At 47.5% G+C, this 25,905-nt stretch overlaps 2 protein-coding genes across 2 annotated transcripts; both read right to left on the bottom strand.

Annotated features, from left to right (window-relative positions):
• Window positions 1-4,961: 4,961 nt before the first annotated feature.
• LOC124695434 lies at window positions 4,962-14,361 on the bottom strand. Its single transcript, XM_047228286.1, has 2 exons — window positions 14,206-14,361; window positions 4,962-5,636 (listed from the first exon to the last, which is right to left on the bottom strand). The coding sequence occupies exons 1-2, from the start codon at window positions 14,359-14,361 to the stop codon at window positions 4,962-4,964; spliced, it is 831 nt and encodes a 276-aa protein (XP_047084242.1).
• An 8,290-nt stretch (window positions 14,362-22,651) lies between these two features.
• Window positions 22,652-23,649, bottom strand: LOC124698116 (senescence associated gene 20-like). The gene has a single exon (XM_047230638.1). It carries the CDS (start codon window positions 23,332-23,334, stop codon window positions 22,927-22,929), a length of 408 nt encoding a protein of 135 aa, XP_047086594.1. The 5' UTR covers window positions 23,335-23,649; the 3' UTR covers window positions 22,652-22,926.
• Between the last annotated feature and the right edge of the window lie 2,256 nt (window positions 23,650-25,905).

Raw genomic sequence — 25,905 nt, forward strand, 5'->3', positions numbered from 1 at the left:
TTTTTTTTTTTTTTTTTTTTTGCGAAACACAGTACAATCAAAGACGCTCATACATACGCGCACACATTCACCCCTATGAACACACACGTACACCCTACCCCTACGAAGCACCTCCAAGCAGATCGCGTCAATGAACCTGGTCCCACGGATCTCGAGATTGACGAAGTCACCACGAGCGTGCTCGCCTGCCGACGTGAACGTCGCTCCCACCGAAGAATATTCCACCTTTATGAGACACCAAAGTGTCAAATCTGGGATTTGAACTCTGGTGGGCTGGGGGTGCCACTGCCCTCCTAACCATCCAACCACAAGTATCAACCACCATAGAAGAATGAAAAGCATCAAAACACTAAACATTTGTGAGTCTAATAAGATGACACCATCCAGAAAAAATAAGTACTGAGCAACCATTAGCAGTTGGTTGCAAATACTATTATTTGTATGTATATGTTCTGCTGATTTTTTTTCAATGGTGGACACGACATTTATCTTACGTTCCACGGAGTTGAAACCACATGCCTATGTGTCAACATTTCAGCGTTCCTGGAGCAGTACAACTTAACGTATTGAACTTCAGAGGACACACCTATGTCATGAACTCCTGCATGCCAACAGCTGGCGATAGCGTGCGGTTGCTTGAACTGAACTTCTGTTTCAGTGCTTTGGCTTGGCCTGAAAGCCGGTCCATGAGGCTGTACAAACCGATTCCCACTCTTGTCAAATGGTAGCAAACTCAGTAGTACTCTTTAGAGCATCCCCACTCGTTGGCGCTCCCCACGCCCAAATCCGGCGAAATTTTCGTCCGGATTGGAGGAAGATTTGGCGTGGGGAGTAGTAGTTTCCCAGCCGCGTGCCCAGGCGAAGTCGACGATGCGAATTTAAAAAACGGAAACTTGACAAACTTCGGCTAAATTCGGGTGAATATAGACTAAATTTAATGATATTTAGACTAAAACGGGCGGAGTTCATACATAGAGGCCGAATTCGACTATATTTCGAATTCGGCAAGGGGAATTCGAACGCTAATTTTAAAACACGGCGCTCTACATGCCCAAATGGCGGTAGAACACCGTGTAGTCGCCGTCGCTGTCGCCGTCGTCGTCGGAGCCGTCGTCGTTGGCCTTCGGCTGCGCGGCCTGGCTGCTGCTGCCGCCACGGCCGGCGTCTCCCACCCCGGGGATGGCTTGTACCGGTCGTCGTCGGAGGACTCGAGGTCGACGACGGGGACGAGCAACGCCGGATGGAGGTGTCGCAGACGGCGGTACCGCGCGACATCGTCGTTGGCGGTTGGAGCAGCGCGGGCGGCGAGTTGGCGTGCGGCGGCCGAGTCCAGCGGCCGCCGCCGCTCGCTCCGCCTCCTCGGCGGCCGCCGGCCGCGCCTGGCCCGAGTCCGGTGCGGCGTCGTCCGCGCGCTTCTCCTCCTCCATGTCGGCAAGCGACCCGGCGATCGCCTCCGCCATCGCGGCCTCCTCCGCGCGCTCGCCTCCTCCTCGGCGAGCCGGCTTGCGGCGGCCTCTTTCTTCGTCCTCTTCCGGCCGCTCGCGGCGCGGAAGGCGTTCTCGGATGACGAGGGCGCCGCCGCTGCGCCCTCCGGTCGCCGGCGGAGACGCCGGCTCCTTCTTGACGCGCACCGGCGTCGAAGGCGACGTCGCCTCCTCCCTCTTCACCGGCGCCAAGGATGACCTTGACGCCGATCCGGAAGACGACGAGCCGGCAGCCATGCGCCGTGGCTGCCGGACGCTTCCCCGACGGCGGCTCGCCGATGCCCTCGATGCCGATAGAGGGGCATCGTGAGCACCGGGGAGTTGCCGCCCTCGATGTGCTCGACGACGGCCTCGAGTGTCCGGCCCGGCGCGCTCCACCACCGTCGGCGGCCCGCGGCGTTGTTGCGCGCAGGCGGAGGCGGCGGGCCGTCGTAGGCCGCCAGCTCCCGCTCCCACCGCTGGAGGAAGTACGAGTTCCACGCCGTGTAGTTGTCGGGGTGGTGGCGCGGCTCGGCGCGCTCCTCGTCGGTCATCGTCATCCTCGCCTCCTCGATGGCGACGTCGAGGGCGTGGCCATGAGGCGGCGGCGGGATTGGAACGCCGCCAGCACTTAGCCGCCAGCCGCCTCCGGGAGGCCTCGTGTCCGGCGGGCAGGGGTACCCCGCCTGGTGGAGGAGGTGCCCCTCCCACGCGTGGAGAGACCGGCGGGGGAAGCCGTTGTTGGCTGCGCCGTCGTCGCCGTAGAACGCCATCTTGAGAGTAGAGGGAGAGTGGAGGGAGAGTGGAGCACGGGGTACGCCTCGCGGCGAGCGGACCGGCGTATATAGGCGTGGCTGGCGCTGGGATTAAATGCCGCGCGGATTGCGACGCGCCCGCGGCGAGCTGACCGGCGGCATCCTTTAGTGCGCGCGGAAGACGATGCGTGCGCGGAAGACGAAGACATTAACTCGGCATGCCGGCGGCAGGCTTTTACAGCGCGCGGAAGACGACGACATTAACTCGCCGCGTGGCCGGCGAATGCATGCCGGCGGCAGGCTTTTACAGCGCGCGGAAGACGATGCGATGAGGACGACGATCGGTTTCTCTCGCCGACAAGTTGGGGCCACCGCACGCGCGGGAAGTTTCCTCGCCGTTTCGCGCGCTTTCGTTTCGTCCGGAGTCCCCGAGCGCTCCCGGGGGCCGGGGATGTCGTGGGATCGCCGGATGGATTTAGGCCCAAATCCGGACGAAAACGAGGAACCGGGGGCGCGACTGGGCCGAATTACGCCGTCCGGATGGAAAAAACGCTCGCCGGGGGCCTGTTCGGGGGACGAGTGGAGATGCTCTTAGGCAGGGTGGTCCAAGTGATCATACATAAGAAACCACAAACACGAGAATGGTCGGCCACATGTACAAATTCGTAAATGCTCTTGTATATCGACGTAGACTTGGAAAGGAACGTGAGCTGCTTCGCGGATATTGCTTATCCTACTAGCAATTTCAAGTTTCAACTGCTAGTAATTAAGATAGTTACATTCATGGGATACACGGCACATTTTTCTGACCTGCCATCCTCCGATCCACATTACAGAAACCGATTGATCTGATTGGGGAAAGATCAGCAATCATATCACTTCAGAGATCAGCTATCGTATCACTTTAATGTTTCTTGGCGTGATGCTGTCATACACACACAATCAGAGAGTTATAGATACACAAATTATCTGTACCTCATTTTATATTCTGTCTTTGATCCCATTTGCGGGAGATCAAAATTTCAGCGTAGAGACTTTAAAGTTCCCAACTCTGCCAAATGAAGTAAAGCGTAATTTCTTGGATTTCTCAGAATGGCTCGTCTGTTTCTTTTCACAAAAGGTTGCAAAACCCTGAAATCATCTCCACTAGCTTCTCAATCGACTGAAAATCTAACCTGTTTTATGGGTCAGCCTCATTTTACACGTCAGAAATGTTTGGAAGCGGTTAATTCAGTTGGAAAAGAAAGCGGAAAAGCGGGGAAAAGCATCACTGCAAAGTGCAGAAAATCCTAAACTTGGTGTTCCACTTCCGCCAGTGCCATCCGGAATCTAGAGAACACTTCACATTAAAGATTTGTTGTTGGTGCGTTATGTTTGAAAGCAACACCCTGAACTTTTTCCCCTGTATATGGGGGACTTTTTACTATGAACCCTCGTCCGTTTCCTTGTAATCGTTCATCCATACATTGGTTTCGTGCAAGCGTTGGTTATTTATCCTGAAATCATGTGCTTTATGTAATGAATAAACTGCCAGTCTTAAGGAGGCATCGTCTCCTGGCTAAGGGAGCGAGTGCATGTAGTAGTACTAGTATGTTTTAAATTTAATTTCTCAAACATCATAGTAGGATTTTTTTTTTAATTTTTACGGTCAAATTAAATTAAGTAGGAATTTATACTAACGTGGTGACGCTGCGGGCGCCATCGGTCCTTCTTGAAAGGCGTCAGGTGTACCCCTTCCCCTCTCCCTTCCCTTCCATGTACCGGGAGAAATCTTAGGACCGGTCCGGGTAGCAGCGTCATCATCGTCACATTCCTTCTTGAAGATGTTTATTGGAACGCGGCGATTCGGCATCATAGGATTTGTGGGACTTCTGCACCGGTTGCGGATCATCATCACTTTTGTCGATCGAGCATTGTTGGCATTAGTTTCTCTTGTTTTCTCTTTTGTTTCTCTCGGGCCTTTTTCTCGCAGTTGTACCGTGTGGTTGCTATATTAATATAGCGGGGTAAAGACCGTCTCTAGGAATTTATCCTTTTTTTTGGGAGTGATGTTTTGGCACATGGGAGCATATGCTCCCTTTGATTTGAAATGCATTTTAGACATATTTTAAAATGTTAAAAAAATTTGAAACACAAATTTGCAAGTATATCTTCACGTGCTACACACCTACAAAGTTGTTTCATGAAAAATTGGTTTGTCGTGTGTTTTGTGTAAAAGAGAAAAAATTCAGAGCTAAAAATAAGACTTTTCACAAGATAATTTTTCTCTTTTTTTTACATAGACCCTAAAAATTATCGTTTTTTAGCGAAACTTCACGAACAGACATATATTATGGAGACGTACATGTAGAATTTTTTGTTAAAAAATTTCAACATTTCGAAATATGTTTTTTTCGTGGCAGGATCATATGCACCGGTAGCCGAATTGAGTTTATGAAAAAGAAATGAAGGCAAACAATTATCCGAATACATTGCATAACACTCAAATACTCTCTGCTAGTACTTTTATTCAGCCGCAATAGCGAGCCATTGCTGCAGCTGCAGTACACACCATAAGGTCCACAACCCATAACTTAGACCGAGCAAATCACACTTTCTAATTCAAACACGCAAAGCAATACTAGTGGTAGAGGAAATGTGGGATCCCTGAATTCTAGCACGCACTTCAGTTCAGTTCAGTTCGCCCATACGCCAGCTCCTTGACTTCTTGAGTTCTTGCAGATAAGTAGTCCCTGAATTCTTGTTAGATGGCGAGGACGAGGCCCGGCAGCGACTTGCGCGCGCGGTCAGCGCGGCGGCTCTGCCACAGGCACTTGGGCCACTTGGGCGTGGGCGCCGGCGAGGAGGGCGCTGAAGAGGTGGAAGTAGACGACGAGGAGGAGGCGTGGCTAGGAGAGACGATTGTGCTGGGGTTCTTGCTGGCGGCGGCGGCGGCGGCGGAGAGGCGGGTGACGGTGAGGTCGGTGTTGAAGTACTCCCTGAGCTGCGTGATCACCCCATCGGGTCCGACGGTCCAGGCGTGCACCCAGTAGAGCTGTCCGCCAGCGTCGGCGCCTCCCTCGGCGATGACGGTGGAGCCGAAGGCGTCGACGGAGCGCGGGGCGAAGGTGAACTGGGCGTTGGTGTCGGCGCCGGTGAGGAGGCGCATCATGTGCTGGTGCGCGGGCGGGCCATGGAACCACCACTCGAGGTCCGGGGCGAGCAGCTCCTGCGCCCGGCGCGCGTCGCGGGCGTTGAGCGCCTCGTACAGGCGCAGCACCAAGAACTTGCCGCGCTGCTCCTCTGTTTCCCTGCCGCCGCTACCGGCGGTGAGCTCTGCCAGCTTCGCGTCCGTCCCGTACTGCGGCGGCGCCGCCGCTCCGGCCTGCTGATGGTGAGCCAGTTCCTGACGCGAAGCCCCGCGCAGGCTCCGATCTCTCTACTGGGTGGAAGAGAAGAGGAGAGAGGGAGTTTCCTGCGAACAGAGGCACAGCACTGGGTCGAGTCGGAGTCTTGTGGCAACGCGATGAGTTGGAGGCGGAAACAGAGATGAGAAGCGATGGAGTAAGTGAGGCCGCGGATCTGCTTTTATAGGCGGGGACGGCCGGAGGCGGCTAGAGTTAGGGCCTGTCTAATGGAAGTACAAAACTTTAGAAAAATAAACGGATGCGGATGAGTAAAATAGAGTTAGGGCCTCTCTAATGGAAGTACAAAACTTTAAAAAATAAAGGGATGCGGATGAGTAAAATAGAGTTAGGGTCTTTTTTTTTTTGACAATCAATACCACATATATTCATAGCAACAAATAGTACATGGTAGAGATACATGAACTGACTCCAACGATTACAAAATAAAGTCTAAAAGATAGTAACAAATCTTCGAGGTCTTCAATTTCTTTCTTCTTCTAGAACACAATTTTGTACTCTTCTGAAGGCAGCCAAAGATAGATAACGAACCATAGACCTGTAGATACCGACGAAAGTTCTCCCATAATTTTTTGAGCCGCAATGCCAAGGCTGCGTGCACGCACGTAACCATTAAAGCAGTCATACAACATCGGCAAGAGTACCAACACCAGTATATCAGGGAATAATAACCGACTAGCTTTGTCGTTGCTGATGGAGAGCCGAGAGTACGAATCACCATTGTCGAGGACGTAGCAGCCGGGACAAAAACTGCGAGGATAATCCTCCTCGCGGCAACAACGACAAAAGATCCAAAATCGATCTGGCGAAACAAGATCCGAAGACCCATACCTAGAAAATTGTGATTGTTCAACACCACCATTGACGCCGGGAAGAACATCTCGTCGCCGAACGAAAGACCGAAGATCACTTATTGCAGACGATGCCATCTCCATTGAGGGGAAACCAACAAGAAGGCGGCTACCAAAATCCTAACCAATCTAATGAAAATAATACTTTTATTCGAAACTCCACGCATAGATCGGGTTCCCCACTCCTTCCGACGCCGGCGAAGCCGACCGGAGGAGGGGGAACCAATCTATGGATGAGGATGAACTGGAGGCAGCTAGGGTTGCGGTGGCTGAGAAGAGAGATGGGAGGAAAAGACGAGGACTGAAATCTACCAGAGTTAGGGCCTCTCTAATGGAAGTACAAAACTTTAGAAAAATAAACGGATGTGGATGAGTAAAATAGAGTTAGGGCCTCTCTAATGGAAGTACAAAACTTTAGAAAAATAAACGGATGCGGATGAGCAAAATAGAGTTAGGGCCTCTCTAATGGAAGTACAAAACTTTAGAAAAATAAACGGATGCGGATGAGCAAAATAGAGTTAGGGCCTCTCTAATGGAAGTACAAAACTTTAGAAAAATAAACGGATGCAGATGAGCAAAATTTAGAGGAGTAAAAATACACATCTATAGCTTGGCGGTTCCTAACCGAACCCCTATATAGGTGTGATACGTCTCCGACGTATCGATAATTTCTTATGTTCCATGCCACATTATTGATGTTATCTACATGTTTTATGCACACTTTATGTCATATTCGTGCATTTTCTGGAACTAACCTATTAACAAGATGCCGAAGTGCCGATTCTTGTTTTACGCTGTTTTTGGTTTCGAAATCCTAGTAACGAAATATTCTCGGAATTGGACGAAATCAACGCCCGGGGTCCTATTTTGCCACGAAGCTTCCGGAAGTCCGAAGAGGAGACGAAGAGGGGCCACGAGGGGGCCACACCCTAGGGCGGCGCGCCCCCCTTGGCCGCGCGGCCCTGTGGTGTGGGGCCCTCGTGCCGCCTCCCGACCTGCCCTTCCGCCTACTTAAAGCCTCCGTCGCGAAACCCCCGTACCGAGAGCCACGATACGGAAAACCTTCCCGAGACGCCGCCGCCGCCGATCCCATCTCGGGGGATCCGAGGAGATCGCCTCCGGCACCCTGCCGAAGAGGGGAATCATCTCCCGGAGGACTCTACGCCGCCATGGTTGCCTCCGGAGTGATGTGTGAGTAGTCTACCCCTGGACTATGGGTCCATAGCAGTAGCTAGATGGTTGTCTTCTCCCCATTGTGCTTCGTTGTCGGATCTTGTGAGCTGCCTAACATGATCAAGATCATCTATCTGTAATTCTATATGTTGCGTTTGTTGGGATCCGATGAATAGAGAATACTTGTTATGTTGATTATCAATTCATGTCTATGTGTTGTTTATGATCTTGCATGCTCTCCGTTATTAGTAGATGCTCTGGCCAAGTTGATGCTAGTAACTTCAAGAGGGAGTATTTATGCTCGATAGTGGGTTCATGTCTCCGTGAATCTGGAGGGGTGACAAGAACCTCTAAGGTTATGGATGTGCTTGTTGCCACTAGGGATAAAACATTGGTGCTATGTTCAAGGATGTAGTCACTAATTACATTACGCGCAATACTTAATGCAATTGTCCGTTGTTAGCAACTTAATGCTGGAGGGGTTCGGATGATAACCTGAAGGTGGACTTTTTAGGCATAGATGCAGTTGGATGGCGGTCTATGTACTTTGTCGTAATGCCCAATTAAATCTCACTATACTCATCATAATATGTATGTGCATGGTCATGCCCTCTTTATTTGTCAATTGCCCAACTGTAATTTGTTCATCCAACATGCTGTTTATCTTATGGGAGAGACACCTCTAGTGAACTGTGGACCCCGGTCCAATTCTCTATACTGAAATACAATCTACGGCAATACTTGTTCTACTGTTTTCTGCAAACAATCATCTTCCACACAATACGGTTAATCCTTTGTTACAGCAAGCCGGTGAGATTGACAACCTCACTTGTTTCGTTGGGGCAAAGTACTTTGGTTGTGTTGTGCGGGTTCCACGTTGGCGCCGGAATCTCCGGTGTTGCGCCGCACTACATCCCACCGCCATCAACCTTCAACGTGCTTCTTGACTCCTACTTGGTTCGATTAAACCTTGGTTTCTTACTGAGGGAAACTTGCCGCTGTGCGCATCACACCTTCCTCTTGGGGTTCCCAACGGACGTGTCAACCACACGCATCAAGCAAATTTCTGGCGCCATTGCCGGGGAACAAAAAGCTACAATACAGGGATTTCCTCCCTCGTCAACCACGCGCCAGTTGTAGGCAGTCAAGAAAATTTCTGGCGCCGTTGCCGGGGAGATCAAGACACGCTGCAAGGGGAGTCTCCACTTCTCAATCTCTTTACTTTGTTTTTGTCTTGCTTAGTTTTATTTACTACTTTATTTGCTGCACTAAATCAAAATACAAAAAAATTAGTTTCTAGTTTTACTTTATTTGCTATCTTGTTTGCTATATCAAAAACACAAAAAAATTAGTTACTTGCATTTACTTTATCTAGTTTGCTTTATTTACTACTACTAAGATGAGTAATCCTGAAGTTGAAGTTCGTACGTTTAAGCAACGAGGGGAGAATGTTTAAGAGATGCTTGGTATAGAATTAGTGATGCCCATAATAGGTGCACTAAGAAACACTCCACCACTATCTTACTCAGGAATTTTTATGTTGGTATCTCTAGCTGGAATAGGTATGTTCTTGATAGTCTCGCAAAAGGTAACTTCCTAAGTACTCCTGCATTAGAAGCTAGCTGCATTATTGAGAGTCTATTTGGAATACCTCCTGTCAATGAAGTTAAAACTGAAACCTCTCTTGAAGATGTTATGAAAAAATTGGAAACTATAGAGAAAATTTTTCCAAGTATTGAAGCTAAATTGGAGATGTTACTTGATAAAACTGATGAACTTGATAAATCCTTAAGAGGAATTGATGAAAGAGTTAGTGTCCTAGGAACTTGTGTTGTCCATGATGATCAAAGTAATAGGATTGACGAACTTGAAAAAGCTATGGGAACCTTGGGTTCAACATTTTCTTCTCTTAAATATAAGGAGAAAGCTTATGTGGGTAAGGAGCAAAAGTTTATGTATGTCTCTAAAGTGCCTAAACCAAAGAAGTATTATTATAGGCCTAAAATTGACAAAGCCCTTAGTGCCACTACGGATGGGGGAACTCATAATAACGACGCACCACCCTTTGATAATACTTGATACACACTTTCTGCGCCTAGCTGAAAGGCGTTAAAGAAAAGCGCTTATGGGAGACAACCCATGTTTTTACCTACAGTACTTTGTTTTTATTTTGTGTCTTGGAAGTTGTTTACTACTGTAGCAACCTCTCCTTATCTTAGTTTAGTGTTTTATTGTGCCAAGTAAAGTCGTTGATAGAAAAGTTCATACTAGATTTGGATTACTGCGCAGAAACAGATTTCTTTGCTGTCACGAATCTGGGCTGTTTTCCCTGTAGGTAACTCAGAAAATTATCCCAATTTACGTGAGTGATCCTCAGATATGTACGCAACTTTCATTCAATTTGAGCATTTTCATTTGAGCAAGTCTGGTGCCTCGATAAAATTCGTCAATACGAACTGTTCTGTTTTGACAGATTCTGCCTTTTATTTCGCATTGCCTCTTTTGCTATGTTGGATGAATTTCTTTGATCCACTAATGTCCAGTAGTTTTATGCAATGTCCAGAAGTGTTAAGAATGATTGTGTCACCTCTGAATATGTTAATTTTTATTGTCACTAACCCTCTAATGAGTTGTTCTAAGTTTGGTGTGGAGGAAGTTTTCAAGGATCAAGAGAGGAGTATGATGCAACATGATCAAGGAGAGTGAAAGCTCTAAGCTTGGGGATGCCCCGGTGGTTCACCCCTGCATATATCAAGAAGACTCAAGCGTCTAAGCTTGGGGATGCCCAAGGCATCCCCTTCTTCATCGACAACATTATCGGGTTCCTCCCCGAAACTATATTTTTATTCCATCACATCTTATGTGCTTTGCTTGGAGCGTAGGTTTGTTTTTGTTTTTTATTTTGTTTGAATAAAATGGATCCTAGCATTCACTTTATGGGAGAGAGACACGCTCCGCTGTAGCATATGGACAAGTATGTCCTTAGTTTCTACTCATAGTATTCATGGCGAAGTTTCTCCTTCGTTAAATTGTTATATGGTTGGAATTGGAAAATAATACATGTAGTAATTGCTATAAATGTCTTGGGTAATGTGATACTTGGCAATTGTTGTGCTCATGTTTAAGCTCTTGCATCATATGCTTTGCACCCATTAATGAAGAAATACATAGAGCATGCTAAAATTTGGTTTGCATATTTGGTCTCTCTAAGGTCTAGATAATTTCTAGTATTGAGTTTGAACAGACAAGGAAGACGGTGTAGAGTCTTATAATGTTTACAATATGTCTTTTATGTGAGTTTTGCTGCACCGGTTCATCCTTGTGTTTGTTTCAAATAAGCCTTGCTAGCCTAAACCTTGTATCGAGAGGGAATACTTCTCATGCATCCAAAATACTTGAGCCAACCACTATGCCATTTGTGTCCACCATACCTACCGACTACATGGTATTTCCCGCCATTCCAAAGTAAATTGCTTGAGTGCTACCTTTAAAATTCCATCATTCACCTTTGCAATATATAGCTCATGGGACAAATAGCTTAAAAACTATTGTGGTATTGAATATGTAATTATGCACTTTATCTCTTATTAAGTTGCTTGTTGTGCGATAACCATGTTTACTCGGGGACGCCATCAACTACTCTTTGTTGAATTTCATGTGAGTTGCTATGCATGTTCGTCTTGTCCGAAGTAAGAGAGATCTACCACCTTATGGTTAAGCATGCATATTGTTAGAGAAGAACATTGGGCCGCTAACTAAAGCCATGATCCATGGTGGAAGTTTCAGTTTTGGACAAATATCCTCAATCTCATATGAGAAAATTATTAATTGTTGTTACATGCTTATGCATAAAAGAGGAGTCCATTATCTGTTGTCTATGTTGTCTCGGTATGGATGTCTAAGTTGACAATAATCAATAGCGAGAAATCCAATGCGAGCTTTCTCCTTAGACCTTTGTACAAGCGGCATAGAGGTACCCCTTTGTGACACTTGGTTAAAACATGTGCATTGTGATGATCCGGTAGTCCAAGCTAATTAGGACAAGGTGCGGGCACTATTAGTATACTATGCATGAGGCTTGCAACTTGTAAGATATAATTTACATGATACATATGCTTTATTACTACCGTTGACAAAATTGTTTCATGTTTTCAAAATCAAAGCTCTAGCACAAATATAGCAATCGATGCTTTTCCTCTATGGAGGACCATTCTTTTACTTTCAATGTTGAGTCGGTTCACCTATTTCTCTCCACCTCAAGAAGCAAACACTTGTGTGAACTGTGCATTGATTCCTACATATTTGCTTATTGCACTTATTATATTACTCTATGTTGACAATATCCATGAGATATACATGTTACAAGTTGAAAGCAACCGCTGAAACTTAATCTTCCTTTGTGTTGCTTCAACGCTTTTACTATGAATTATTGCTTTATGAGTTAACTCTTATGCAAGACTTATTGATGCTTGTCTTGAAGTGCTATTCATGAAAAGTCTTTGCTTTATGATTCACTTGTTTACTCATGTCATATACATTGTTTTGATCGCTGCATTCACTACATATGCTTTACAAATAGTATGATCAAGGTTATGATGGCATGTCACTCCAGAAATTATCCGTGTTATCGTTTTACCTGCTCGGGACGAGCGAGAACTAAGCTTGGGGATGCTGATACGTCTCCGACATATCGATAATTTCTTATGTTCCATGCCACATTATTGATGTTATCTACATGTTTTATGCACACTTTATGTCATATTCGTGCATTTTCCGGAACTAACCTATTAACAAGATGCCGAAGTGCCGATTCTTTGTTTTCTGCTGTTTTTGGTTTCAGAAATCCTAGTAACGAAATATTCTCGGAATTGGACGAAATCAACGCCCAGGGTCCTATTTTGCCACGAAGCTTCCAGAAGTCCGAAGAGGAGACGAAGAGGGGCCACGAGGGGGCCACACCCTAGGGCGGCGCGGCCCCCCTTGGCCGCGCGGCCCTGTGGTGTGGGGCCCTCGTGCCGCCTCCTGACCTGCCCTTCCGCCTACTTAAAGCCTCCGTCGCGAAACCCCAGTACCGAGAGCCACGATACGGAAAACCTTCCAGAGACGCCGCCGCCGCCGATCCCATCTCGGGGGATCCAGGAGATCGCCTCCGGCACCTCGCCGGAGAGGGGAATCATCTCCCGGAGGACTCTACGCCGCCATGGTTGCCTCCGGAGTGATGTGTGAGTAGTCTACCCCTGGACTATGGGTCCATAGCAGTAGCTAGATGGTTGTCTTCTCCCCATTGTGCTTCGTTGTCGGATCTTGTGAGCTGCCTAACATGATCAAGATCATCTATCTGTAATTCTATATGTTGCGTTTGTTGGGATCCGATGAATAGAGAATACTTGTTATGTTGATTATCAATTCATGTCTATGTGTTGTTTATGATCTTGCATGCTCTCCGTTATTAGTAGATGCTGCGGCCAAGTTGATGCTAGTAACTCCAAGAGGGAGTATTTATGCTCGATAGTGGGTTCATGTCTCCGTGAATCTGGAGGGGTGACAAGAACCTCTAAGGTTATGGATGTGCTTGTTGCCACTAGGGATAAAACATTGGTGCTATGTTCAAGGATGTAGTCACTAATTACATTACGCGCAATACTTAATGCAATTGTCTGTTGTTAGCAACTTAATACTGGAGGGGTTCGGATGATAACTCTGAAGGTGGACTTTTTAGGCATAGATGCGGTTGGATGGCGGTCTATGTACTTTGTCGTAATGCCCAATTAAATCTCACTATACTCATCATAATATGTATGTGCATGGTCATGCCCTCTTTATTTGTCAATTGCCCAAGCTGTAATTTGTTCACCCAACATGCTGTTTATCTTATGGGAGAGACACCTCTAGTGAGCTGTGGACCCCGGTCCAATTCTCTATACTTGAAATACAATCTACTTGCAATACTTGTTCTCATTGTTTTACGCAAACAATCATCTTCCACACAATACGGTTAATCCTTTGTTACAGCAAGCCGGTGAGATTGACAACCTCACTGTTTCGTTGGGGCAAAGTACTTTGGTTGTGTTGTGCAGGTTCCACGTTGGCACCGGAATCTCTGGTGTTGCGCCGCACTACATCCCGCCGCCATCAACCTTCAACGTGCTTCTTGACTCCTACTGGTTCGATTAAACCTTGGTTTCTTACTGAGGGAAACTTGCCGCTATGCGCATCACACCTTCCTCTTGGGGTTCCCAACGGACGTGTCAACCACACGCATCAAGGTGTAAAACCTTTTTTGCCCCATTTCTTTCTTGCATGCACAGCGAAGCCGGCCACCTCCTCCTCCATCACAGTATGATTCATCACAACAAAATCCCCGCATGTCTACAACCATCACCGAATAAGATATGAAGAGAAAAATGAATAATTTTACCTTCTCGGCGTTTCAACGAACACCTCGCCTGTCATCGACGGTGACGACGGTCGGATGGGCGGTCCGTCATCGGGGAGGGTTCGCCGGCGAGGCCTTGCGAGACGGAAGGGTCGGTGCAGCCTTCGGAAGCGCTGCCACGGCCTTTTTTCTCTTCTTGTTGGCCGCCGCCTCGGCGAGCGCCATTTTTGCCGGAGTAGGCTTGCTCTTCCGCTGGCCGGCCACCGGAGCTAGCAGAGGACGAGGCGCCACCTCCATAGGCTGCACGCGCTTGCCGCCGGCCTTGCCGGAGGGCTTCATGGCCGTGGCGAAGTCCTGGACCAAGCCGTTGGCTCCGAACCTCTTCCTCCACGCGTCGCGGCGGAGATGTTCGATTGCAGCGGCGTCGGGGCGTTGGAGACGCCGGGGATGTCCATCGAAGGTGTGGCCGAGAGTTGCGCATCGATTTCGGACGGAGTTGGCGACATCGGTGGGAGGTGGGCGGGGAAGAACAGCGGAGGGTGGGAAGCGACGGGGTGGAGGCGGGAGTTTTTCTCTGAAGTGGCGCCCAACTCCTAAAAATACTCCTCCGCGACCAAGTTTACTCCTCCAACTCCTAATTTTGTTCTCCTCTACCTATTTTGTACTTCGGGATTTTTACTCTTCTAACCGTTTTTGTTTTCGGTTAGAGATGCCCTTAGTACATGTATGTGCTTGTCGTGAATCGCATTCTAAGTACATCTCTAGGGGCCCCACATAAAAACAGCCAAGTTGCACGACGCAAACGAATCGTCGAATCGATGTGCTGTGACGATGTATTCACATGCTAAAATTTGTCTTGGACCATTGCGATCTCTTTCTTTCACTTGGTTTTTCTTCCTTCCCTTCGGTACTCGGAGATACTCCTTCGGTACTACTTGGCTACTACTTGAACAGATGGGTTTAGTCCCTTCCTTCGGGCAACGTTTTCTCCGGGTACCACCGGCTTACCACCGGGTTGAAAGAAATCCCTTACTATTAGGACATAGTGTTCGGTACGACTTAAGGCGCTCCTATTTGAATCTATGATCTTAACTTTCTTGGACATATAGGCGTGCTTCCTATGAAATGAATGGATATCTGATCCTGCATTCCCAACTCTCGAATCAAGCTCTTCGGCGATCCTTGAAAACATCAATTAGTATCTAGGCACTTCCTTACTTGTGAATTCATACCTATAATTTTCACTTACTAAGTAGATAGACATACTTCATGCTTCGATGGATGGCTTTCAACTGCTTCTGCGCGCATCCCCTCTTCTATCCCCAGGTTGCCAGTTAATGACACACAAACCACTTCCTCTCCCGCCATCCAAGCTCTAAAAATTCACAGGCACCAAGCCCTAGCATATGACGGAGGACACCGCCGATGTCATGGACCTCGCACCTGGCGCTTCCACAGTCCCCTATAGAAAAGATGCGCTCAAAATAGAATCTTTCGAAAGGAGGCGGTGTTTTGGCACACGAGACTAGATGCTCCATTACAGAAAAGGCACTTCTAAATGTTACAAAATTCAAAATAATATATTTTTTCTTGGAAAGGCACATGTACGTGTCTTCTACATGTCCACGAGCATTTTATGAAGAGAAATAGTACAATTTATAGTGTGGTAGACAAAAGTGAAAACAGAAACTTATCTTTTGTTACAGGGGCGCAAAAAATATCTCTTTTCCATGAAACTTTATATGCCAAACTAGGATATGTAGATGTGCACCCTGGAGTTTTTTTTTCAGATTTCCTTTTTTACATTTTGAAATATATTTTTTCGCTATAAATTCTTGTGAACCGAAGAGCAACAACCATTGTTGGGTATGAGCAAGTTCTAGCCTGAGCATCGTGCCCCACTGAATCAAGTGTTCACTTCCCTAGCATGTGCTCTGCGTTTGGAAGTACTACGTAGCAGCACGAGCGGACGTACGCCAAAGCCATGCATGTCAGGGCATCTCCAGCGGTGCGACGCATTTCGGACGCGAGACAGACTGTTTTTATTCGCGCGTCCGTTTGCACTTAGGGGTGGCTCCAGCGGCCCGACGCATTTCCGCGTTTGCATCAATTTATGAAGTTTCCAAACAACAAAATAAGGAAATCAACGCAATCATAGTTATTACATTTAAATTTTTAAAAATCTACATGAAAATAAGATAGTATTTTTCTAGGCATGATCTTCATGGCAGCCAATGTCCATTGATGCTCAATCAGATCCGTTTGCAGCTGTTTGCAGACGTTCTCGTTAGTTACTTCTACATTCCTATGTAGATAGTCCTGCCAAGATGATCGGTGCAACACATTGATGTCATTGTTGGAACCGGCCATGCCAAAGAATGAATGCCAAATTCATAAATCTTGAGATATGACAGCTTCAAGAATGACAGTTTTTTCCTCCTCATGCCCGCTGTACGCACCCTGCCATCCAAATGGACAGTTTTTCCACTCCCAGTGCATGCAATCTATGCTGCCAATCATCCCTGGAAACCCTCTATACTCGTTGATAGACAGGAGTCGCCTTGTATCATCAACAGTTGGCTCCCTACAGTAATACTCTCCAAACACGGCAATCACGGCTCGGCAAAACCTGTACATGGCCTCAAGGCAGGTGCTCTCACAGTCTCACCCATTCGAAGATACTCATCGAATATATCCGCAGCCATTCCATATGAGAGCATGCGAACAGCCGCAGAGCATTTTTGGTAGGAGGTGAAGCCTAGCACACCTGTTGCATCGGGCCTGCATTGCAAGTAGGGGTCGTAGTTTCTGACGCCCCGTAGAATGACCAAGAACAGGTCCCTTGACATCCTGTACCGGCGCCGAAACAATTTTTCCGGAAACACCGGATTGGTGAGGTGGAAGTAGTCCTTGTGGAGGCGGGCCTGCCCTTCCACTCTGTTCCGCGGCAGGTTTTTGGAGCGCCCCTTCACAGAGCCCTGGTGCTCCGGCCCCGTGTTTGAGGTGAACTCGTGGATCATGGAGGCCGCAGTAGTTGCCAATGTCTGCGTCGACTGATCGGACTCCTCGTCGGAAGAGGAGTCGACGACCTCCGCGCGAAACTTGCCCAACATCTGCCACATGTACATCTGCGTGGGTACAAACTGCGGATCAATGGCCGCGCACAATAGCGCCGAAAACACGAGTATGAAACCTACCGACGCAATTGACCGAACAGGTCGTGGGCGGCGCGGAAGGGCGGCGCAATCGGGTGCGTTTGGCCCGAAAACAGCCGGCAGGTACGCGGCGGAGCCAAGCCCGAGTACGATCCTGCTCTCCCGCGCGGCGAGAACGGAGCCAACGACGACTACTGCGGCGCTGCGGCGGGACGGCGGCGGGTGGGGTTGGGGTGGTGACGTCGCACTAGGGCAGCAAAGAAGGGGAAAAAGAAGCAAATTGAAGCGGTCGATTTTGCTGTTCCTGACTTGCGGGACCGGGTAAGAAATGGAGGACGCTCCGCACGACCGCCGAGCGTCCGCGACATGGCGCATATTTGGGCTAGGTTTGCGTCTCCGCGGATGGCCCGGTCACTTTGCGTCGCCCCGCTGGAGCAGACCCCAGACGCATTTCCGGTCACGACGGACGAAAACGGTCGGAGATGCCCTCATGGGCCAGTACTGAACAAGTGATACAATACTCAGCAGCGTGTTTCTGTGTCGCTTGGCGTCTGGCGGGGGCGTGGCGATCGGGGGAGGCCGAGGCTGCGACTCTGATCCTCGTCCTCGTCACTGACCGGTCGAGAGCACGTACTACACCGGCCAGCAGCCCCGTCTGGTTGTGGTACTGCCGCGTGCGCACCACAGAATAATGAATTCTGTTCGCGGGAAAGCGGAAGAGACGACACAATATAAAACACACTGAGTTCGAGGATGCATTGGTTGGTTGGTGCAATGGTGCGTGCGTGCGCATGTCCCAGCAAAATGTTCAAACGGAAAATGACAGAATAGGCTCATCCCGATCGGGTGGCTGCTCCTGATTCTTACTACAGTCAAAGCTCGATTTTCACCGGCAGATACACCTCCCCAACTCGCGGCCAGCTACCACCAATCAGCCAACACCCTCGGGCAGAGGGGGATGCCACCAACCGGATGTTGGCATCGAGCAGCAAAACATGAGGTATTGGTCGAGACACATTCCAGCCTAGATCGGGCTCACATGAACCACGCCCACCATCGGCAGCCGTCACCTGCATGCCGTGCTCCTGGCCGACGTCCGCACCACCGCTGCAAGGTTGGCCAGCGAGCGCGTGCCGCTGAATCCTGATCGGCAGCTATGGAAGATCCTCCACCGCTGCCGCGCCGCCAGGGTTTTTCCCAGCGACACCGCTGCTATTGATGAGTATGAATAGATCGGTGGATTTCAAATAATAATACTAGAGGTTAACTGAACCAGTGGTCCTTCCAATGTTCCCCGTCTTCTATATATCTAGGCTAAGTAAGATAAACTAGAGTGTACATACTGTTGGATAATTAGGCACAATTTTTATGATTAATTTTAGAATATAAAACATAATGACAGCAACTACTAACATGTGAAACTCGAACATACTAGATGCATTAATCAACATGAGTAGCAGCAGCGCAAACGGTAAAGCATCCATCGCTAAACAGATCGAGATATGTCGCACGTATCGATCTGGTGGAGGTGGCGGTGGAGGTGTAGCAGATGATGTCGCAGCAGTAACGTTGTTGATGACAACGTTGTTGACGACAGGGACGACGGGTCGAAGTAGACGGCGTTGAAGATGACGGTAGGCAGCACCGCCCGACTTGGACGGAAGGCGACCCGTGATGAAGAGCTTGAGCAGTCGCGCAGAGCGCTTCCCAAAAACCTAATTCGCCTTCTCCCGTACAGGATCGCAAGGACGAACGGTTCCGGATACCTGCTCTCCCGTTCACCGATGCACGTCGGCGCGCGGGATGGAGTAGGCTACGATGGCGGCGCAAGCAGACCCACGTCGCACGAACGTTTCGAGTCGGTGACCCGAACCGACTAACTGCGACGCGTTCGTCTAGGACTCTGTTCGGTTTCCTGAGCTGCAAAAAGTAAGGAAAGTCTCGGCTCGAGGCGCCGCGCCGCATCGCGTCAAGACGAGCGAGGAGGAGGAGGAGCGCGCGTGTAGCACTCCTATTCTCACTCACTTACTAGTGGTGGAACAACCCACCTTATAAGGTGGTCTAACTTTCTCCCAACTTTCCATGTGGGACTAAACTTCCCACATCTTGCCACTCCCTAGTGAGCTACCACCAACTTGGGCTCAAACTCACAAGACTGCCACTAAATGGGCTTTGAGATTTATAGGGAAAATCTGAAATCTAGTATGAGCCACCAAATGTGGGCCCAATATTTTGACACATACTTGATGTCTTCACGTATTTTATTGCTGTAAAGATTGGGTGTAATTATTGAAAAGAAACCGATACTGTTAATTATACATGGTTCAGTTCACCATCTTAATGCACTAGCTAGTAGCAGCAAATCCGTAGAGTAAAGTATATATATCATCGTTTCATAGCCGATAGCACCAATGATCAACACAATTATCGTTGAATTGTCCCTGCCATGATATATAGCACCAATGATCAACACGTGCATGCTCAACTCTACTTGGGTATGAGATCCCAGGCACATCTAATCTACCACGCGCGTGGTACCATTATTTGAACAGGCTGGATCTGAGAAAGCGATGGAGCGAACGGGACACGTTCGATCCCAGACCTAGTTGTAATACAGCCCAGGATGCTTACTCCTTTCGTGCTCACTCGTACTAGGCACTTGCAATTCAAGTGAATAAGTTTCGATGATTGCCCACCCGATTATGATGCGGCACTGTTGCCACTGGCTAGGAGTGACATTTCCTTCGTTTTTTATCTTGGAAGACGGTGACGGTTCGGTTCGTGCTCTCTTCTCTTGTCGAGCAGCTTTGGTGATAATTCCCAATTCGGGCACGATGAGATGCATGCTCTCCTCTTGGCTGCAGTCATCTTACCCCTACTTGATTACGCAGAACTTTGATTTAAGAGAACCAATAGGCCGAATATTCGTGTGTTTTTCACCCTACTTTTTATACGTAAATGTTCTGCTGAATTTTTCAATGGTAGACACCACATTTATCTTACCATCCACGTGTAATTGAAACCACGCACATGCATATGTATCAAACATTTCAACACCCCCGAGCAGTACAGTACAACTTACCTACAGTATTTAACTGAAAACCAACTTATGGTTAAGTGGCTAGCTAGGAGGGTAAAGCGGAGTTTAAATGCCAGGTTTGACACTTTGGTGTCTCATAAAGACGGAATATTTTTCAGTTGGAGGCGGTGTCCCGTCGATAGTTGACTTCGTCAATTTTAAGACCCACCGAATCAAGTTTTTGGACTCAGTCTCTCGGGGTTGCTCATAGGTGTAGAACGTGCGTGCGCGTGTTCATAGGGGTGAGTGTATGACTATTTGCATCTGTGTTTCGCAAAAAAAAACCTGCATAGTACAAATGTGGTATAGTTATCCATGACTTCATTTGACACCTATGTGTTTGTGATATAATGATAATTAAGTATTATTTGTTTTCGATTTGTTTGTGATGTGTTTGATCTTGGTGCATATATGTTGAAGAAACATGTTTGTGTGATGCCCTACTGCAGCCGGTTGTGAGCCGTATTTTAGTGCACTTAAAAATGCTGCAGCCGAATTGGTGCCCAAAAACTGATGGTTTGGTTCTAACCCTATTATTGGCCTTCTGTTGGAGATGGTCTCAGCTGTGATTTCACTTAAAGGACATTTTAGACTTGGGTAATCCAGAATTCGATATTACTTAGTCTGGTATTAAGTGACCTAGTGTACCGATCCAGGTTATAGACATGTCAGGAGGAGTAGTTTCCTTCAGACTATTCATTTAAAACTTATTGTTTTTTGCCTAAGCCACATACTTTTAAATTTGGGTATGAAAAAAAGACACGCCTTGTACATACAAAAAAATTGTTTGAATTTTTTCGAGGCATGAAAATACTGATTTTTGGCCTATCCTTTATCAGGTTCAGCAGCACCTAGTCAAATGGTAGCAAACTGAGTAGTACTTTTTTAGATTATTAGGTCGTCCACTGGTCCTAGTGATAATACATAAGAAACCACAAAAACAAAAATGGTCGGCCACATGTAAAAGCTCTTGTATATCGGCGTAGACTTGGAAAGGAACGTCAGCTGGTTCGCAGATATTGCTTATCCTACTCCAACTACAATTTCAACCACTGATAATTAAGATAGTTACATGCATGAGTACGAAGATTCAATCCATTCTACGGCACGTTTTTCTGACCTGCCGTCCTCCACATCCCAGAATACCGATTGATCTAATTGGGGAAAGATCAGCAATCATATCAATTTAGAGATGAGTTATCGTATCACTTATACATTTCTTGTCAGTTTATCTGGCGATTCTGGCGCCATGCTGTCATACACAATCAGAGAGTTAAGGACAAATTTCAGCTTAAAAGACTTTAAAGCCCTGAACTCTCCCTAATATAATGAAGTAAAGCATAACTTCTCGGAAATTCAATTCGGCTCCCGGGTGCGTATGCTCCCTCTAACAAAAAATCATATTTTGAAATGTCAAAAAATTTAGACAAAAAATCCTACATGTACATATCCATGATATAAGTGTGTTCGTCAAGTTTCACGAAAAACGAATAATTTGTGTGGTCTATGTAAAAAGGAGAAAGTTTATCTTGCGACAAGCATTATTTTCAGCACATAATTTTATCTTTTTTACACACGTCACATGATAAGTCGGTTGTTTATGAAACAACTTTGTGAGCATGTAGCACGTGAAGATGTACGTGCAAATTTTTGGTTTTCATTTTTTTGAAATTTAAAATGTTTATAAGATGCATTTTAAAATATAGGGAGCATATGCACCCATGTTCCATAACTTCTTGCATTTCTCGGAAATACTTTGTCTGTTTCTTTTCACATAAGGTTATAAAAGCCTGAAATTCTGGCCACTAGCTTCTCAATCGGCTGAAAATCCTGTGTCAACCTCATTTTACACGTCAGAGATATTTGGAAGCGGATAGTTCAGTTGAAAAAGAAAGCCGAAAAGCGGGAGAACAAAGTGTAGAAAATCTCAAACTTGGTGTTCCACATCCGCCAGTGCCATCCGGAATCCCAGTGCCATCCGGAATCTAGAGAACACTTCACACCAAAGATTTGTTGTTGGTGCGTTATGTTTGAAAGCAACACCATGAACTTTTTTCCCCTGGATATCCTGGATATGGGAGACTTTTCTGTACTGTTGAATCTCCGCCCGTGCCCTTGTATTCACTCATCCATAGTTCGTTTTCGTGCAAGCTTTGGTTGTTGTTTTCTACTTTGATGCGATGAATAAATTGACAGGCCAGTCTTAAGGAGGCAGGGTCTCCTCTCCTGACCAAGTGAGCGAGTGCATGTAGTAGTGCCTTTTTTCAATTTAATTTGTCAAACTTCATAGTATGAGTTTCTAATTTGCGGTCAAATTAAATTAAGTAGGGCTTTCTTTGTTCATATGAATACCATGTGATGTGAGACCATGCAAATAAGAAAGGAGGAAAAGAAATGAAGACAAATAATTATCATACATTGCCTAACACCCAAATACACTCTGCTGCTTTTATTCAGGGGCAATAGCGAGCCATTGCCGCAGCTGCAGTACACACCATGATCCATAACTTTGACCAAGCACTAAATCACACTTGCTAATTCAAACACGCAAAGCAATACTAGTAGTGGTAGGGGAAATGTGGGATCACTGAACTCTACTAGCAGGCAGTTCAGTTCAGTTCAGTTCAGCCCATACGCCAACACCTTTGACTTCTTGAGGTAATTCACTTATTAGATGGCGAGCACAAGGCCCGGCAGCGACTTGCGGGCGCGGTCAGCGCGGCGGCTCTGCCAGAGGCACTTAGGCCACTTGGGCGTGGGCGCCGGCGAGGAGGGGGCTGAAGAAGTGGAAGTAGACGACGACGAGGAGGCGTTGCTAGGAGAGAGAGAGACGGCGGCGCTGGCGTTCTTGGTGGCCACGGCGGCGGAGAGGCGGGTGACGGTGAGGTCGGTGTTGAAGTACTCCCTGAGCTGTGTGATCACCCCATCGGGGCCGACGGTCCAGGCGTGCACCCAGTAGAGCTGCCCGCCAGCGTCGGCGCCTCCCTCGGCGATGACGGTGGAGCCGAAGGCGTCGACGGAGCGCGGGGCGAAGGTGAACTCGGCGTTGGTGTCGGCGCCGGTGAGCAGGCGCATCATGTGCTGGTGCGCGGGCGGGCCATGGAACCACCACTCGAGGTCCGGGGCGAGCAGCTCCTGCGCCCGGCGCGCGTCGCGGGCGTTGAGCGCCTCGTACAGGCGCAGCACCAAGAACTTGCAGCGCTGCTCCTCCGTCTCCCTGCCGCGGCCGCCGCCACCGGCGGTGAGCTCTGCCAGCTCCGCGTCCGTCCCGTGCTGCGGCGGCGCCGCCGCTCCGGCCTGCTGATGGTTAGCCAGTTCCTGCGGCGAAGGCCCGCGTAGGCTCCCGTGTTTGTGTTGGAAGAGAGGAGAGGGAGTTTGCTGCAAACAGAGGCACAGCTAGCTCGATGGATAGTTGGAGGTGCAAACACGAGCGGAAACAGGGGTGAGAAGCGATGTGGTTAGCGGGCCGCGGGGCTGCTTTTATAGGCCGGACAGGCCGTTGGCGGCTCGAGTTAGTGTAGGACTGTGCTTATCCTGAAGCGCGTTCTCGACGGGAGTGGTGTTTTAGCACATGGCATCATATGGTTTCTTTATTTTCAAATATATATTATATACTAGTAGAATGCCCGTGCTTCGCCACGGTACTTTACCGTAGTGTCAAATGCATAAGCATGTAAATAATGCAGACAAATATTAAATTATACTCCCTCCGTTCCTTTCTATAGTGCCTATAGATTTTTGGCATTTGTTTCACAATATAAGGCTGTAGCTTGGCTTTTTTCAATTACCCCCTCCACCGGTCAACTCCCACATGACATGCATGAAAAAAAAATTATACAAAATAGGAAACAATTAAATGAGATTCCTAATGCATGGTCCCAACGATTGCTTAGATTTAGGAAGCAATGTTTTTCTTTCCTTAATTAAACCTGGCTGCACATATATGGAGAGTCAATCAGACAGATTTGTGGGATTTGTTATGGTAAGTTAGGAAGTTATCGATTTCCCTAATTTTAGTCTGATCTCAAATCGTTCGGCCAGGGGGTCTTGTGTAAAAAATACTCTTGCGTTAATTTCCGTGCCAAAAAACTATAAGCACTATAAAATGGAACGGAGGGAGTATAAAATAAATATCTATACCTAATAATAAAGAAAATAAGGCTTCTTGTTCGTCCGTTTTTATTTGCCCCTAATTTTCATGGATATTACAATATCTGCCACCGGCAAGTCAAATAACGGTTCGTTCTATTACCCGTCCGTCCAGCCGCGCCAGAAAAAAAATACTCCTAGACCTCAAATCCCTCACAACCGTCCACGCATCAGCACAGCTGTCGACCGCGCGCATGCTCCTTCCGCTTCCGCCGCCTCTCCCCTTACCTCGGCGCAGTCGTCCTGCTCCTTGCGCCTCCACCTGGACAAAGGGTGCGACGGCCACCGCTCCATCTCGGCTCCCCCGTGCCGCTGTGTTTCTCGACCTCTGCCTCCTCTGGGGTCTCGCTCGGAAAGGGCAGGGTGCGTCCCGGCGCGAGAGGCGGCCGCATCGCCGAGCAGCGGAGCGCGGGCCCGAAGCGAAGCGAAGCGAAGCTAGCAGAGCGGCGGCGGCAAGGGAAGCCTGCGTGCGTGTGTGCTGACTGCTGAGCCACGGGAGAGGATAGGATTGATTGGGCCGGTTCGGATGGATCTAGCTTGGCTGCTGTGGTGTCGCGTGTAATTATGTATACACATTATTGTTTGGCCCTTACTGTTTACGCGGTATAAATGGTGATTGGAACTTCGCTTGACGAGCTCGATCTGGATTCCAAAGTAAACAAACGAGAGAACTATCTGTGCGCGATGGACTAAGAAAGTCAGGTGTGTACATATTGTGCCGGATAGCGGCTAAGCTCACTTCTAATACAGTGCAACTAAATTGTTGACGTCTCGCCAGCTGGTTAGTATGTCGATTAGATGAACATATCAACTGAAGATATTTGTCTACTTTAATAAAGCAATTAACGGATTGTCAATTCAGAGAAGTAGTGAGTGTCATGTATTATTTTCTCGATGTGTGCATTGCAGATTTGCATGCATAACTCTCAATGTACGAGATTGTAGGAATTATTCAACGACTTTAGGATCCTGATTTGTAAGATCTCGCGGAGATACTCCATGTGACATCATCATTTTGTAATCTTATAAACATTCAAATTAGTGTGGATGCCATAGCCGACTCTTTTTTCTAGAAGTGCAATTGCATTCTGTTTCTGTGGTAGTAACACATTGTTTCGGTGAATTGTAGTGTTATACTTTTTTTTTAATCTTCACACCTACCTTTCTTAACATATTTGAAATAATAGTGGATGAGATGAAATGCAGCATATGCTCATCAACTGACTGAGATAATAAGAAATTCTCTTTTATTAACTGGTGGTCGTTTGTTTCTCTCACAGTTATGTAAAAAAACCGGAGCTCCTTCAGCTATAGATTCTCCGAGGAAGAACATGAAGATATTTTGTCTATTTAGAATCCGCAGCAACGCGCGGGCATTTTCCTAGTATAATACATAAAATATTTAAAGATCCACTTCGCATAATTCATTTTGTAGAAGAGAAATGACTGAATACACTATTTATTAAACCCATGGTCCGTTGACGCATTTAAGGTATTCTG

The sequence above is a fragment of the Lolium rigidum genome, chromosome 3 (genome assembly GCF_022539505.1).
Source record: "Lolium rigidum isolate FL_2022 chromosome 3, APGP_CSIRO_Lrig_0.1, whole genome shotgun sequence".
In the NCBI taxonomy this organism is placed as follows: Eukaryota; Viridiplantae; Streptophyta; class Magnoliopsida; order Poales; family Poaceae; genus Lolium; species Lolium rigidum.